A 13,105-nucleotide genomic window follows, 5' to 3' on the forward strand; every position below is an offset into this window, starting at 1 on the left:
ACTAAAAGTTAGAAAATAAACTAATAATAACTTAAACAAAAATCAATAAATGCCAAATTGGTATAGGAAACTGGTATAAAAAAACTTAAAAAAAGAAAAGATTCTTGGGTAGATGCCAAGTAGTGTAATAATTGAGTTGTATGGAAGATCTATGCTTACTTTTTGGGAAACCTCTATATTGTTTTCCATAAAGGCCAAATAAGAAAATCTTTTAGTGACTATGACCAAAGATTTCTTTTTCACCATATCCCCACTTAAGTTGGTCACTCGTCTTTTCATGTATGCCTTTCTCATGGGTAGGAAATGATGTCTCATTGCCATTTTGACTTTCATGTTCCCAGTAACAAGTGACAATAAATATTTTAATTTTTTAATTTTTATTTCTTTTGTTTTTTGGGTCACACCCAGCGATGCACAGGGGTTACTCCTGGCTCTGCACTCAGGAGTTACTCCTGGCGGTGCTTAGGGGACCATATGGGATGCTGGGAGTCGAACCCGAGTTGGCCGCATGCAAGGCAAACACCCTACCCGCCGTGCTATCGTTCCAGCCCCAACAATAAATATTTTTAATATGCCAAAAAAATAAAGAAAGAAAAGATGGAAATTCTACGTGATCTAGTAATAGCTCTCCTAGATATCCAAAGAATGAAAATTCTACTTTGAAAAGATATGTTCATCCTCATGCTCATTGCAATATTATTCACAATAGCCAAAATATGAAATTAACTTGAAGGTCAGTCAACAGATGACTGGATAAAGAACACTGTATATACCAAATGTAATATTACTCTGCCACGAAAAAGATGAAAATGTGTACTTTGGAACAAGATGGATAGAGCTTGAGGTGATTACAGTAAGTGAAATTGTAGTGGGAAAATAAGGAGCATAAGTAGATAAGTAGAGGGAGGACCTCTGAGTGACCCATTCTAGTAGCTTGGACAGAGCTGGATAAGAAATAAATCATAGTTATGAACAGAAGAGCCAGACTGATCAGGTCATTTGAGAAGTAATGGAACAGGGTCACAGGAACAATTAGCAAATGTCAATACAGAACCTAATGCCAAATGGACTCCTAACAGTGCCTTTCAAGTCATTAACGAGTTTGCAACATCAAATTTAAGAAACACTTTAAGAATAAAGCATATACTTACTATAGACCCACCATTACCACGCTAGCGAATTTTCCCAAGTGAAAAGAAAGACTATACCTAGAAAGCCTTGGGTAAGTTCACAGTGGAAACTATCTAAATGTTTATCAACTAATAAACAACAACACAAATGGTAAACTCATGCCATTATGATTACTTTTGAGCAGTTAAAAAGGAATGAGAAATTAACACGTGAAATAAGATGACGAATCTCAACACTGTGCTAATGAAATGGAATCAGACACAAAAGGCTACAGGTGATTCTAGAAACATGAAATTTAAACAATGCAAAAGCAGATGGGTGGTTTTCTGCCTGCTACCCCATTGGTCAAGAGGTAAGTAGGACAGAGAATCTCAGAAAAAGATAAGAGAATACTTATTTAGAATGACAGAACTATATCTTGATAATATCTGTGGTTACGTGACTATAAGCAAAGTCCGTCAAACTCAACCCTTAAAATGGGTGAATTTTATTGTGCATAAATGATGCCTCAGTAAAGGTGAATAAAAATCAAAACATCAGCAAAACTCACTTAGGAAAATTTGGAGGAGAGCAAACTTCTTTTCATTTCTGTGTATTTAAGTTGTTATCTGTATTCATACATACTCTAAGCAGCTATAATTATAGAATGTATGGAAATTTATGTTTTAGACATTTTTATATTGCATTTTACATATTTCTATAAAATATTCATGATGATAATTTAAAATAGTTCCATCTAATTTTCTAAAGCTCAGAACCACTGCTATTCTGTTAACAAGTGAATTACCAATTTTTACAGTAGAGGATTCCTCTTCAATATTTGGATGCCACCAAGTGGACAAACTTATGTTGCTGAGACTGAAGAGATCATTTTTACAATTTTTATAAGTACAACATCAGTGTTTAAATTTTTCATTTAAAACAAATTAAAAATTAAGCACGCGAATGCAACGTCTTATAGATGTCCCAGACTGTGATTCTCATATTTTCTTTTTTTGGAGGAGCAACTCTCAAATCTGAATCTAGGGAAATCAGTGAAGGAAAAGAATATCCTGCTGAAATCAGGTCCTTGACAAATTAAAACCATGGTGCAAGTGACAGACTTGAATCTCATCTTAAGCCTCAGAGCAGTACAAGTTTAGGAACCTTAATGCAAAGAGATAACCCTGAGACTTCCAACACTACAGAAAGCTCTGCCAAGAGGCACAAAGGAACCATGAAACCATGCTGGACTGGAAGGCAGGGAAAGATGGTGGGAAACTCGTGCCCACTTGGAACAAGACCTGCTAGTTCTTTTCTAGAGTCACCAGTTCTTTTTAAATTTTTATGATTATTCTTCTTTTGGGGTCACACCAGGCTGTGCCCAGGGCTTATTCCTGGCTCTGTGCTCGGGGAATCAGCCCTAGGGAATTTGGGGGGAGACCCTCTGTGGTGCTGGGGAATCAAGCCCAGGTCATCTGCAAGGTAAAGCTCGTACTGGCTGTACTATCTCCTCAGCCCTGCTGAGTCCCCAGTTCTCAAGTTCCCTGGAGTCCCCTTTTCAAGCCTCTACTATTGAATTGAAATAGCAACCGGCATGAGCCACAAAAAGAAAGATTATTTCAGGGAAGTGTTTGATCCTTTCAGAGTCAAAAAAGAATGACTTCTTGTCCATGGACCGTGTGACCGCATATGCGGCCCCAACAGCACCTCCAAAATCCACATGACTGAAATTCCACTGAAATAGGCACACACTGAATTAGATGGGAAAGTAACATAGAAGGCAACTTAGCTCAACAAACAAAAACATAAACACAGAAGGCTCATCTAGTAGCAAACAGCTTAGTAACTCCTCAAGCAAGGACTTAACAATCCCATGGTAAAATATAACAATTTTCACAGGTTTTCTTTCATGAAGGACTTTTAATAATTCCACTGGCCATATAGTTGTAAATAAACAATACAAAATAAATTACTGTGTGCCTGCTAAGAGGGAAGACTTGGGGGTTATTGGGAAAATGAAGATAATGATGGAAGGCATGTTACTACTAAAAGTAGGTTTGGTGTTGGAACACTGAAAGCCTGTAGCACTGTAGCACTGTCCTCCCATTGTTCATCGATTTGCTTGAGCAGGCACCAGTAATGTCTCCTACTGTGAGACATGTTGTTACTGTTCTTGGCATATCGAATATGTCACAGGTAGCTTGCCAGGCTTTGCCGTGCGGGCAAGATACTCTTGATAGCTTGCCGGGCTCTCCGAAAGGGACAGAGGAATTGAACCCAACCAGATCGGCCGCATGCAAGGCAAACGCCCTACCCGCCATGCTATCTTTCCAGCCCTGAAAGCCTGTAACAACTGTATTATGAACAACTTTGCAAACCACGGCTCTTAAATAAAGTATTTTTTTTTAAATTACTTCTTCTAAAGACTGTCCTTGAATGATGATGATGACTACTGACCAGCAAGCAGGGAGATGAACACAGCTCTACTTGTTTGTCTTAACATTCCTTCCAGTAATTCTTTCTGACATTTCTAACCTGCTCTTGCTGTCACCCTCGATAAATTGAAAAGGACGAATTAAAAAAAAAAAACTGTGGCGGATACACAGTACAGCAAGTCAAGTACTTGCCTTGAATGCAGTCTACCATAGTTATCCCTGAATACAGAGCCCCAGAAATAAGTTCTGAGCATGTGGGATGTTTCCCCACAAGAAGACATCCTGAGGTGAGGTGATAGCACAGTGAATTGGGCATTTGCCTTGGACAGGGCTGACCCAGGTTTGATCCCCAGCATCTCATATGGTCCCCCAAACACCACCACAAGTAATTCCTGAGTGCAGGGCCAGGAGTAACCCCTGAGCACTGCCAGACGTAATCCAAAAAGAAAAACAAATGAATAATAAAACAAAATTAAAAAATAACAAATTCTAGACATGCCCACTACAAAGAATCTTTTAAAGGGATGTTATGAGTCCATAAAGTGAGAAGCTAGTGGAAGAAATCAAAAGTTTCCCGAGACAGAAGCATAATTTTATTATGTTAAATTATAGACGCTGACTTCCATTTTCTAAAACACTTGTTTGTTCTTATTTGATCAAATTTCTTAATACAAAATAAACTTATTCAATGAAAATTCAATGTAGTATTGCTCAACAGAAAAGCTCTTGCCTTGTGTGTACTCAGTCCTCTGTTTAATCCCTAGTCCCACAATAAAAAAAAAATTCTAAAAATCTTTTAAGTAGAGAAGAGCAGACATTAAAAAGAATTTCCAGTTGCTTGTCTGGCAAAACAACCCTATTCCTAGAGCCAACCATTAACTATTCAGATGAATTCAAGATTTTACACATAGATAGTTTTGTTATATATTTTCTCCATGCTGATATTTAATTTCATCCCCTCTTTCTTATTACACAATGATGCTTTTTCACTGAACAGACTATATCATGATGTTCATGTTACATCAAGACTATATTGCATGTAAGTTTCTCATCCAAGTCATGCCAAATTCCATCACAAAGATCGCGTGGCAGATAATGGAATTCCTTATTAAAATGGACATTCAATCCTGTGCAATTTTTAATTATTATCAGCTTACCTGAAATTCTCTGGGCAAATTTGAGTCCTGCTTCAACAGGATCTGAGTTCACGATCTCATCTATAATACCCAGTTTGAGTGCTTCATGGGACGAAACAAATCTCCCTAAAAGAAAAAATAATGACACAACAAAATTAAAAAGCTCAAAGAACAACATAAGACGAAAGCAAAAGCATTACAACTCTCTCATAAGGCAGGTTATCTGTCCTGGATCACTATTATTACTAGTTGTTGTTGTTACTGTTGTGCCACACCCAAAGTGCTTATGGCTACTCTCAGCGCAGGGCTTGGTGGTGGTGCCGGGAAGGAGGGTGGGGGGGAAGGGGGTCCCTCCAGACTCCATAGCTCAGGCTATGCAAGGGATCAAACTTGAGTCTACCATATGCAAAGTATGTGCTCGGTCCCCAGAGCTATTTCTCCAGCCCTCAACAGCTATTATTAAATGAAACAATTAAGTGCCCTATTGACAGCTGCAGTGGAGAGAGTACTGCAGAAAAAAAGCAAGAAATCTTGAATTCAAGCTCTAGCTCTTTTTTTTTTCTTTTTGGGTCACACCCGGCGATGCTCAGTGGTTACTCTTGGCTTTGCACTGAGGAATTACTCCTGGCGGTGCTCAGGGGACCATATGGGATGCTGGGGATCGAACCTGGGTTGGCCGCATGCATGGCAAATGCCCTACCCATCGTGTTCTTGGGCTGGAGCGATAGCACAGCGGTAGGGCGTTTGCCTTGCACGCAGCCAACATGGCTGACCCGAGTTCGATTCCTCCGCCCCTCTCGGAGAGCCCGGCAAGCTACCGAGAGTATCTCGCCCGCATGGCAGAGCCTGGCAAGCTCTCCGTGATGTATTCGATATGCCAAACACAGTAACAACAAAGTCTCCAATGGAGACGTTACTGGGCCCGCTCGAGCAAATCGATGATCAACGGGAGGGCCTTTTATTTATTTTACTGTGTTCTTGCTCCAGCCCCTCAAGCTCTAGCTCTTTTATGAAGAGCTGTATTGGGGCCAGAATTTCATCACCATTAAGTGAAAAGAATCATGCTCACTTTAATAAATATGAGTATTAAATGTCTAACTATAATCTCTGGAGAGTCTCTTATGTCTCTACAGAAGCACTTTGTAAACTCTATAGCAGTAGATGAAGATAATACGAATGATTTATAATAGCGGCAATAGCAACAAGAGTGAGTATACCTGTTTGTATAGCAGCAAACAGCTGGGGTTATTGATGACAACAACAAAAAGACAGTGACCAAAATTCATATGGTTGGGTAAGTCGGGAAGAAGCTATTTAGTCAAAATAATATTAATAATAATAATAAAAACTATTACAAAGGACGAATGGGATGAATGGCCGATCCAGGAGCCAACAAGGAAACAGACATTGTTCCTTCAAGCCTGGGGCAGGTGGGGCATCGCCCATCATCAGAAACTTGGCCAAGTATTTTATTGAGACTTATTATTATATTATTATTTTAGCCATACCCAGGCAATGCTCAGGGGTTACTCCTCACTTTGCACTCAAGAATCACTCCTGGTGGTGCTCGGGGGACCATACGGGATGCCGGGGGCCAAATACAGATCGATGGCATGCAAGACCGGCTGTACTATCTATCACTCTAGCCCCTTGTTGAGAATTCTTAGCACACTAAATCTCACTTTATAGGTGGCGACACCTAGTGGCAACTAGTGGAAATGCTAGGAGCATCCAGTATCCAGAACAGAAGGGCAGGTCTGGGACATCACAGAAATTTGATGAAGATTTGTTTGCATCAACCCCTGAGCTTTTCCCGTGGAGTTCTTATGGCATTTCACTTGCACAGTTTGACGGAGGCAAAGGGACCAAGGCATCCATTAACCTAGAGTCGGAAGAAGGAGCTAAGTACACTAACTTGCTTTGTGCCAGCGATCTTGCCTTCTGAGCAGCCACCATCACATCATCATTGATGGTCACAGTTCCACAATCTGCTAGTGCTGATGGGTGCCTTTCTCGGGGCAATCCCTCCTGCTCCAGGCTCTTTGGGGGAAGGTGGCAGTGGCTGCCTCTTCAGCTGTACACACGAGGCTCAGGGACCTCACAGGTGATTTTCAGCCAACCAGGGCAAGTGGTTCAATGCAAGGACTTGAGGATGTGAAGCTGCTCTGGCCCTGCAGTTCTAGGGAAGACTTAGGCATCTGACAGTGCTGGGTGCCCCTGGGGTCACATCCAACAGTGTTCTGAGGACCAGGTGGTGCCAGAATCAGATCAGAGTCAGGAGCATGCTATCCTTGCTATCCATCCTTCCTTCCTTCCTTCCTTCCTTCCTTCCTTCCTTCCTTCCTTCCTTCCTCCCTCCCTCCCTCTCTCCCTTTCTTCCTTTGCATGCTATCCTTCCTTCCTTCCTTCCTTCTTTCCTTCCTTCCTTCCTTCCTTCCTTCCTTCCTTCCTTCCTTCCCTCCCTCCCTCCCTCCCTCCCTTCCTTTGCATGCTATCCTTGCTATCCTTCCTTCCTTCCTTCCTTCCTTCCTTCCTTCCTTCCTTCCTTCCTTCCTTCCTCCCTCCCTTTCTTCCTTTGCATGCTATCCTTCCTTCCTTCCTTCCTTCCTTCCTTCCTTCCCCCTCCCACTTTCCGGTTCTGAGTTCAGGGACCACCACTAGTGGGGGCTCAGTGGATTGAACCCATGCTAAGGACTGAATCTGTGTCTGTCATGTGCTAGGCAAGTGCCTTAATCACTGTGCTATCTCTCCATCCCTGAGCTCGTTTTCTTTTTTAACATATTTTTATTGAATCAGCATGAGATATACTTTAAAGGCTGTTAATGATCAAGTCTCAGTCGTACATACAATGTTCCAACACCCATTCCCTCATGGTCAGAAAGACTGTTGATGATTTTGGACTGGGGTCACTTGGAAACAGTGGTATTTGGGTGGTGTTACAGAAGCACTTTTGAAAACAGCCTTCCTGATCTCCTCCGGGTAGAGAAGGGCAGTGGGCATTGGGTCTCGTCTCTGTTCAGCAGTGTTCAGGAACAGTGGGCAGGGGTGGTGTGAAATAACCGTATCATGGTCTAAAATTTCCGTCAGCTGAAAGATTTCATCTGACCTGGATTTCATAAAAGTGAAGAAGTCCCACCGTTATTCTCAGAGAGTCAGGCTCCTGATAGTTTTATTCTGTTTCAAGATCCCAAAGACACAGTTCTCCATTGAACTGCATATATTTTGAGCCCAAGGACTGAGATTTAACCTCTTTTCTTCCCTGCATTGCCCTCATTGTTGAAAACTACCATTATCCAAGGGGCTCCCCCAAGTGCCCAGCTCAGAGCAATTGTAACTGCAATGCCACTACACGAAGCTGGGCCGACAGTATTTTTTTCCCAATTTTCTTAATGATTCTTTTTCTAACCGTTGAGAAAAAAATCTTCCTACGGGACACCCGTTACAGATGTTATGGGTTGGGGAGGGGAAGGGGGCAGCTCTGCAGTGCTCAGAGGCTCTTCCTGTCTCTGTGCCCAGGAAATGATCCCTGGCAAAGGAAGGCACCTTAACCTCTGTTCTCTATCTCTGGTCCCAGCTGTCATTTAAAAAATCTCCTTGAGGAAACACATGATAACCTTTCAGTATCTGTACTGCAAACCATAATGCCCAAAAAGGGGGAGAGAGAGAGAGAGAGAGAGAGAGAGAGAGAGAGAGAGAGAGAGAGAGAGAGAGAGAGAGAGAGAGAAAGGAGGAAGTGAAGGAGGCGGAGGAAGAGGAAGAGGAAGAGGAGGAGGAGGAGGAAGAAGAGGAAGAAGAGGAGGAGGAGAGGTGTCTGGCATTAAGGCAGGCTGGGGTGGTGAGCTGGGGAGGGTGAGTTGGGGGTTAAAAAGGGAAACTGGGGATATCGGTGCTGGGAAATGTACACTGGTAGAGGGATGGGTGTTGGAACATTGTATGACTGAAACCCAGTCGTGAACAGCTTTGTAACCCTTTATCTGATTCAATTTAAAAATATTTTCCTTAAAATTAGAGATGGCTCAGTGGTTAAGGTGGTACAGCCTTGCCAGCATACTAGAGTTCAAACTGCCGCATACGCCGAGCACAGTGGTGGCAGCTTGGTTGAGAGCCCAGAGCTGCAGCTCCAGCTGCATCACTGCAGGTGTGGCTGTGTGTATGTTTGCACAGCACAACGAATGGATGCAGTTGCCGGCAACAAAGTACTGCAACAAGCAAGAAATGTGAGACCAGGAGTGCGAGCTCTGTGTGTGAGAACAGCCATCAAGGAAAACTATTCGAGGGCACCCCAGCACGACCACGAAAAGTGTGACTCCGAAAAGAGCGTGACCCTCAGTGACCACCACAGCCAAGGTGTGGGCACTGTGACCTAACAGGTGACCCTTCACTTAGTGTGGGAGAACCATCGCCCAGCCATCCGCTTCATCACAGCATTTCAGGGGAGGGAAATGTGGGGAATCATGCAAACTATTTTAGAATTAGGTGTGTGGCTCTAATGTTGCCTTTCTTCCAATTGACTGTGACCTTTTCTATGCAAATCAAGATCCATCATACTCAGTTCTTACCCCCTTTCTTCGTGTTAAAAATAGTTCTATTTCCTGAAGCAGCCGCGCTTTGGAAAAGGCTATCCTTGTTCACTTGATTTCGTTTCATAAAAGACATCCATTTTGTTCCTCACTTCCCCACAAGATACTCTAGCTCTTCACACTTAATACCGACAGCAGCTACAAAATTCCTCAATATTCCACCCCCCCATGTGCTTTAATTCCTATAAATCTTAGAATTTACAAACTCATTTCACACTGTGGCAGTTTCCCCAATATATTTCATGCCTCCTTGCTTCCTTCCTACTTTGACTTGCAGAAGGAACCGTCCTATGTGCTCTGAAGTTGTTTAGAATGTTGAGTTGCAGACATCCTCTTATAAATTCTTCTTAGATGCTTGAAATAGTTCACATTCTTAAAGGGGTATTTACTAGAACCATGTAAATTTTAAATCTTCCTAAACTAAAGCAATGTAATGTCTGTACTTTACTAAATCTCCTTTTATACTCTGGAGGATTTGTAATACCCTTCCCATTCTTTTTCAAAATAAGCAATTCTTATGCACGTAGACTCATTTTATCCTAATCTGAATTATATACATAACAATTTTTATATTGTGGGGCCAGAACTAGCGAAGGGCTTAGCATGTGACCAACCTAGGTTAGGTTCCAATACTTTCCTCCAAGCACTGCCAGGAGTAATTCCTGAGTGCAGAGTCAGAAGTAACCCCTGGGCATCGCCAGATGTGACCCAAAAACAAAAATAAAAACATTTCATATTGTGGTTTCTAAACACAGGCTGGAGCGATAGCACAGCGAGTAGGGCATTTGCCTTGCATGCGGCCAACCTGGACGACCCTAGTTTGATTCCTCTGCCCCTCTCCGGGAGTCCGGCAAGCTACCAGCAAGCTACCAAGAGTATCTCGCCAGCACAGCAAAGCCTGGCAAGCTACCCATGATGTATTCAATATGCCAAAAACAGTAACAACAAGTCTCACAATGTTACTGGGCCCATTCGAGCAAATCGATGAACAATGGGAGGACAGTGACAGTGAAAGTGTAAAAACACAGGGACTTAGAGTCCAAGTTCCCAAATACTTAAGTCTTTGATTGAATCCCTTTACATTTAAAAGTTTGGAGGAATTCAAAAAGCTTTTGTTTATTTGGGGGGCATTTTAATCAATATTTCCTATACTAGAAATTAAAGCAGAAATTTTGAATACTTCCTTACTAAATCACCTAAGATTAACAACCAGCCTATTGCATGTTAACATAGTTCATTTTTATTGAGATGAGTATGTTTTCTAAATTAAAAAAAGAAATGGAACGGTGCCATTGGTTCATATTTTTACAAAATTCTTAATGCCTGGCCTAAGAAGACACAGTTGGGGCTGGAGCAATAGCACAGTGGGTAGGGCATTTGCCTTGCAGTGGGTAGGGCATTTGCCTGGCTGCTCGATTTCCAGCATCCCATATGGTTCCCCGAACACCGCCAGGAGTAATTCCTGAGTGCAGAGCCACGAGTAACCCCTGAGCATTGCCAGGTGTGACCCAAAAAGAAAAAAAAGACATAGTTGGAGTCTCACATCTGTTATCTGCATTCCATCTGTTATGAAGGCGCATAGCACATAACAGTCTCTGGAAAATTCCAGGGTAACCTTGTGTGAGAAAGAAAGAAGAGGTACCCAGTGCCTTATTATGGAAACATCTCTGGCTGCACAAACTCCCCACATCCACCCCTACCCCCACCCACTCCGTGGCCTTCCGCACACACCCAGGCCCCCACATTGCCTTATCCTAAGGTGGATTCCCATGGCAAAGACGGCTTTCATCTGTTAGATGAACGCTACATGCGTTTAGCCTCTCTCTGTGACCAGAGTGAGTTTAGTTCTTTTGTAAAGTAACCCTTGGCCATGTTTTATTCTCATCCCATAGAGCTGACAAAACGGTGACCAAAATAAATCAGAGCAATGACCTGTCCTCAGCAGTTTGTCCAGGAAAATATTGGGCTTGTTGAAACACAATTTCTAGCTTTATTTTCTATTTGAAGAGTTTCTCCTATTTTTTTTTCTCTTTGGATACTGCTTCTAACCTTTCCTTTGTGCTTTGATAACTCTCCTATGGTGTGTTTGGAGGGTCGGAGGAATTACACCCAGCAGTGCTTAGGGGCTATTCCTGGTTCTGTGCTCAAGGGTCATGCCTGGCACAGCTCAAGGGACCATAAGTGGCGTTGGGGATCTCGGCCGAGTTTGTAGCATTGCAAGGCATGTGCTTTAAGTCCTTTTCTATGTCCCTCGCCCCACATAGCTTTTCTTAGCCTTAGCAGAGATCATCATATACCTTCCAAGTCTGCTGACTTCATTGACATTTTGTGTATCTTTTGTTTTTGGTTTTTGGGTCACATCCGGCAAAGCTCGCGGCTTATTCCTGGCTCTGTGCTCAGGGATCACTCTTGGAGGTGCTTGGGGAATCGTATGCCATGACAGGGACTAAACCAGTGTTGGCCACACGCAAGGCAAGTGACTCACCCCTTGAACTAGCTTTCTGGCCCCTCCAGAAGTAGTTCTGAAGGGTATTTGGAGAGTTGGTGGTTTTGCCACTCCATCAAATGCATTGCTAATCAGGAAATATTAGCCAGTTATTTTCCAACCTAAAGGACTATTTATTAATTTCCTATAGGGACATTTCCTACAAAGCTGTGTTTCTCCCTCATTCACATTAATAAGGAATCTTCAACTTTCAAATAATTTGTTTTTAGCCTCCTTTATTAGAAAAAAATATTGTTTTCCAACCCAAAAAGCAGGAATCCTAGTATATCATTATTAATGGCTACTGTATGAGCGTCCTGTACAAACTAACACAAACACAACAACTTAAAACAATATACATTTAGTATCTCAGTTCAGAGGGGGACAAGCGAGAGCCCTCCCCACCTCAAGGGACCCAGCCCCAGCAGCCGACCTCCACTACTCAACTGCCACCATGCTCTAGGCCATTTTCCGGATGCTCAAACCAAGCCTCACGCAGGAGTGAAGTCCCACAGAACCCAGGTAATGCGGAACTTTGTGACTTTAGACTCTGGGCTCAATGGGACCCAGGAGCAGAGATCCACTGACCGCTTCCCCCAGTTTCCAGTGACCCAGGGGTCACACCCATAAGCCACTCCCTGCCAGGATCAGATAATCTCCTCATCGACCACCCTCCAGAACTCACAGCTGCTCCTCCTAGACAGGAGTATAAAATGAGGTGTTTCCAAAATAAGCCACTGGGTACCTCTTCTCTCTTTTTCACACAAGAACCCCATAACCATGCCACCAGACTCTGTGCCAGGATGTTTTGACTCAGGGCACCCCAGAAGGGGGCAGGTGAGAGCCCTCCCTGCCCCAAGGGACCCAGCCCAGGCAGCCGACCTCCACTACCCAACTGCCACCACGCTCCGGGCTGCCTTTGGACCGCATGGCCGCGCTGCAGTCATCATAAGACACTTCCTACTCATTTTCCATAATTACCACACCATGTTGATGGAGTTCAGACAGTAGGCAACAAATCATAGGGAGAAATATATATATATAAATAATATATAAATATAATATAAATAATTATGAGATCATCACACTCAGCTCCTGGGAGAGAACAAGACAGAGTCTCCTACCCTATGCCTGACTGTCTCCACCAGGGCCCAACAGCTGAAGACCACCGAGGCCCAGCCAAGGCCTTGCTGGGAGCACTCTCCACACACTTGGATGAGCCTCACGCATATAAGAACTGACAGAGGAACCCAGGTGTGTGGGACCCGGGGCTGAGATCTCCAAGCCTGCACAGTTTGGGACTGGATCTGCCAGTAACTAGACAGTTACACCCACCAACTGCCGTGTAACTCCAAC

General features: G+C 43.1%; 1 protein-coding gene across 1 annotated transcript in view; it reads right to left on the bottom strand.

Annotated features, from left to right (window-relative positions):
- EHHADH (enoyl-CoA hydratase and 3-hydroxyacyl CoA dehydrogenase) overlaps positions 1 to 13,105 on the bottom strand; it is a 54,415-nt gene that overhangs the window by 23,516 nt on the left and 17,794 nt on the right. Inside the window, exon 5 of the mRNA XM_056121849.1 lies at positions 4,706 to 4,810. Coding sequence (XP_055977824.1) covers positions 4,706 to 4,810 — 105 coding nt within the window. The remainder of the gene's footprint in view (positions 1 to 4,705; positions 4,811 to 13,105) is intronic.

The sequence above is a fragment of the Sorex fumeus genome, unplaced genomic scaffold, assembly GCF_029834395.1.
Source record: "Sorex fumeus unplaced genomic scaffold, SorFum_2.1 ptg000044l, whole genome shotgun sequence".
NCBI lineage: Eukaryota > Metazoa > Chordata > Mammalia > Eulipotyphla > Soricidae > Sorex > Sorex fumeus.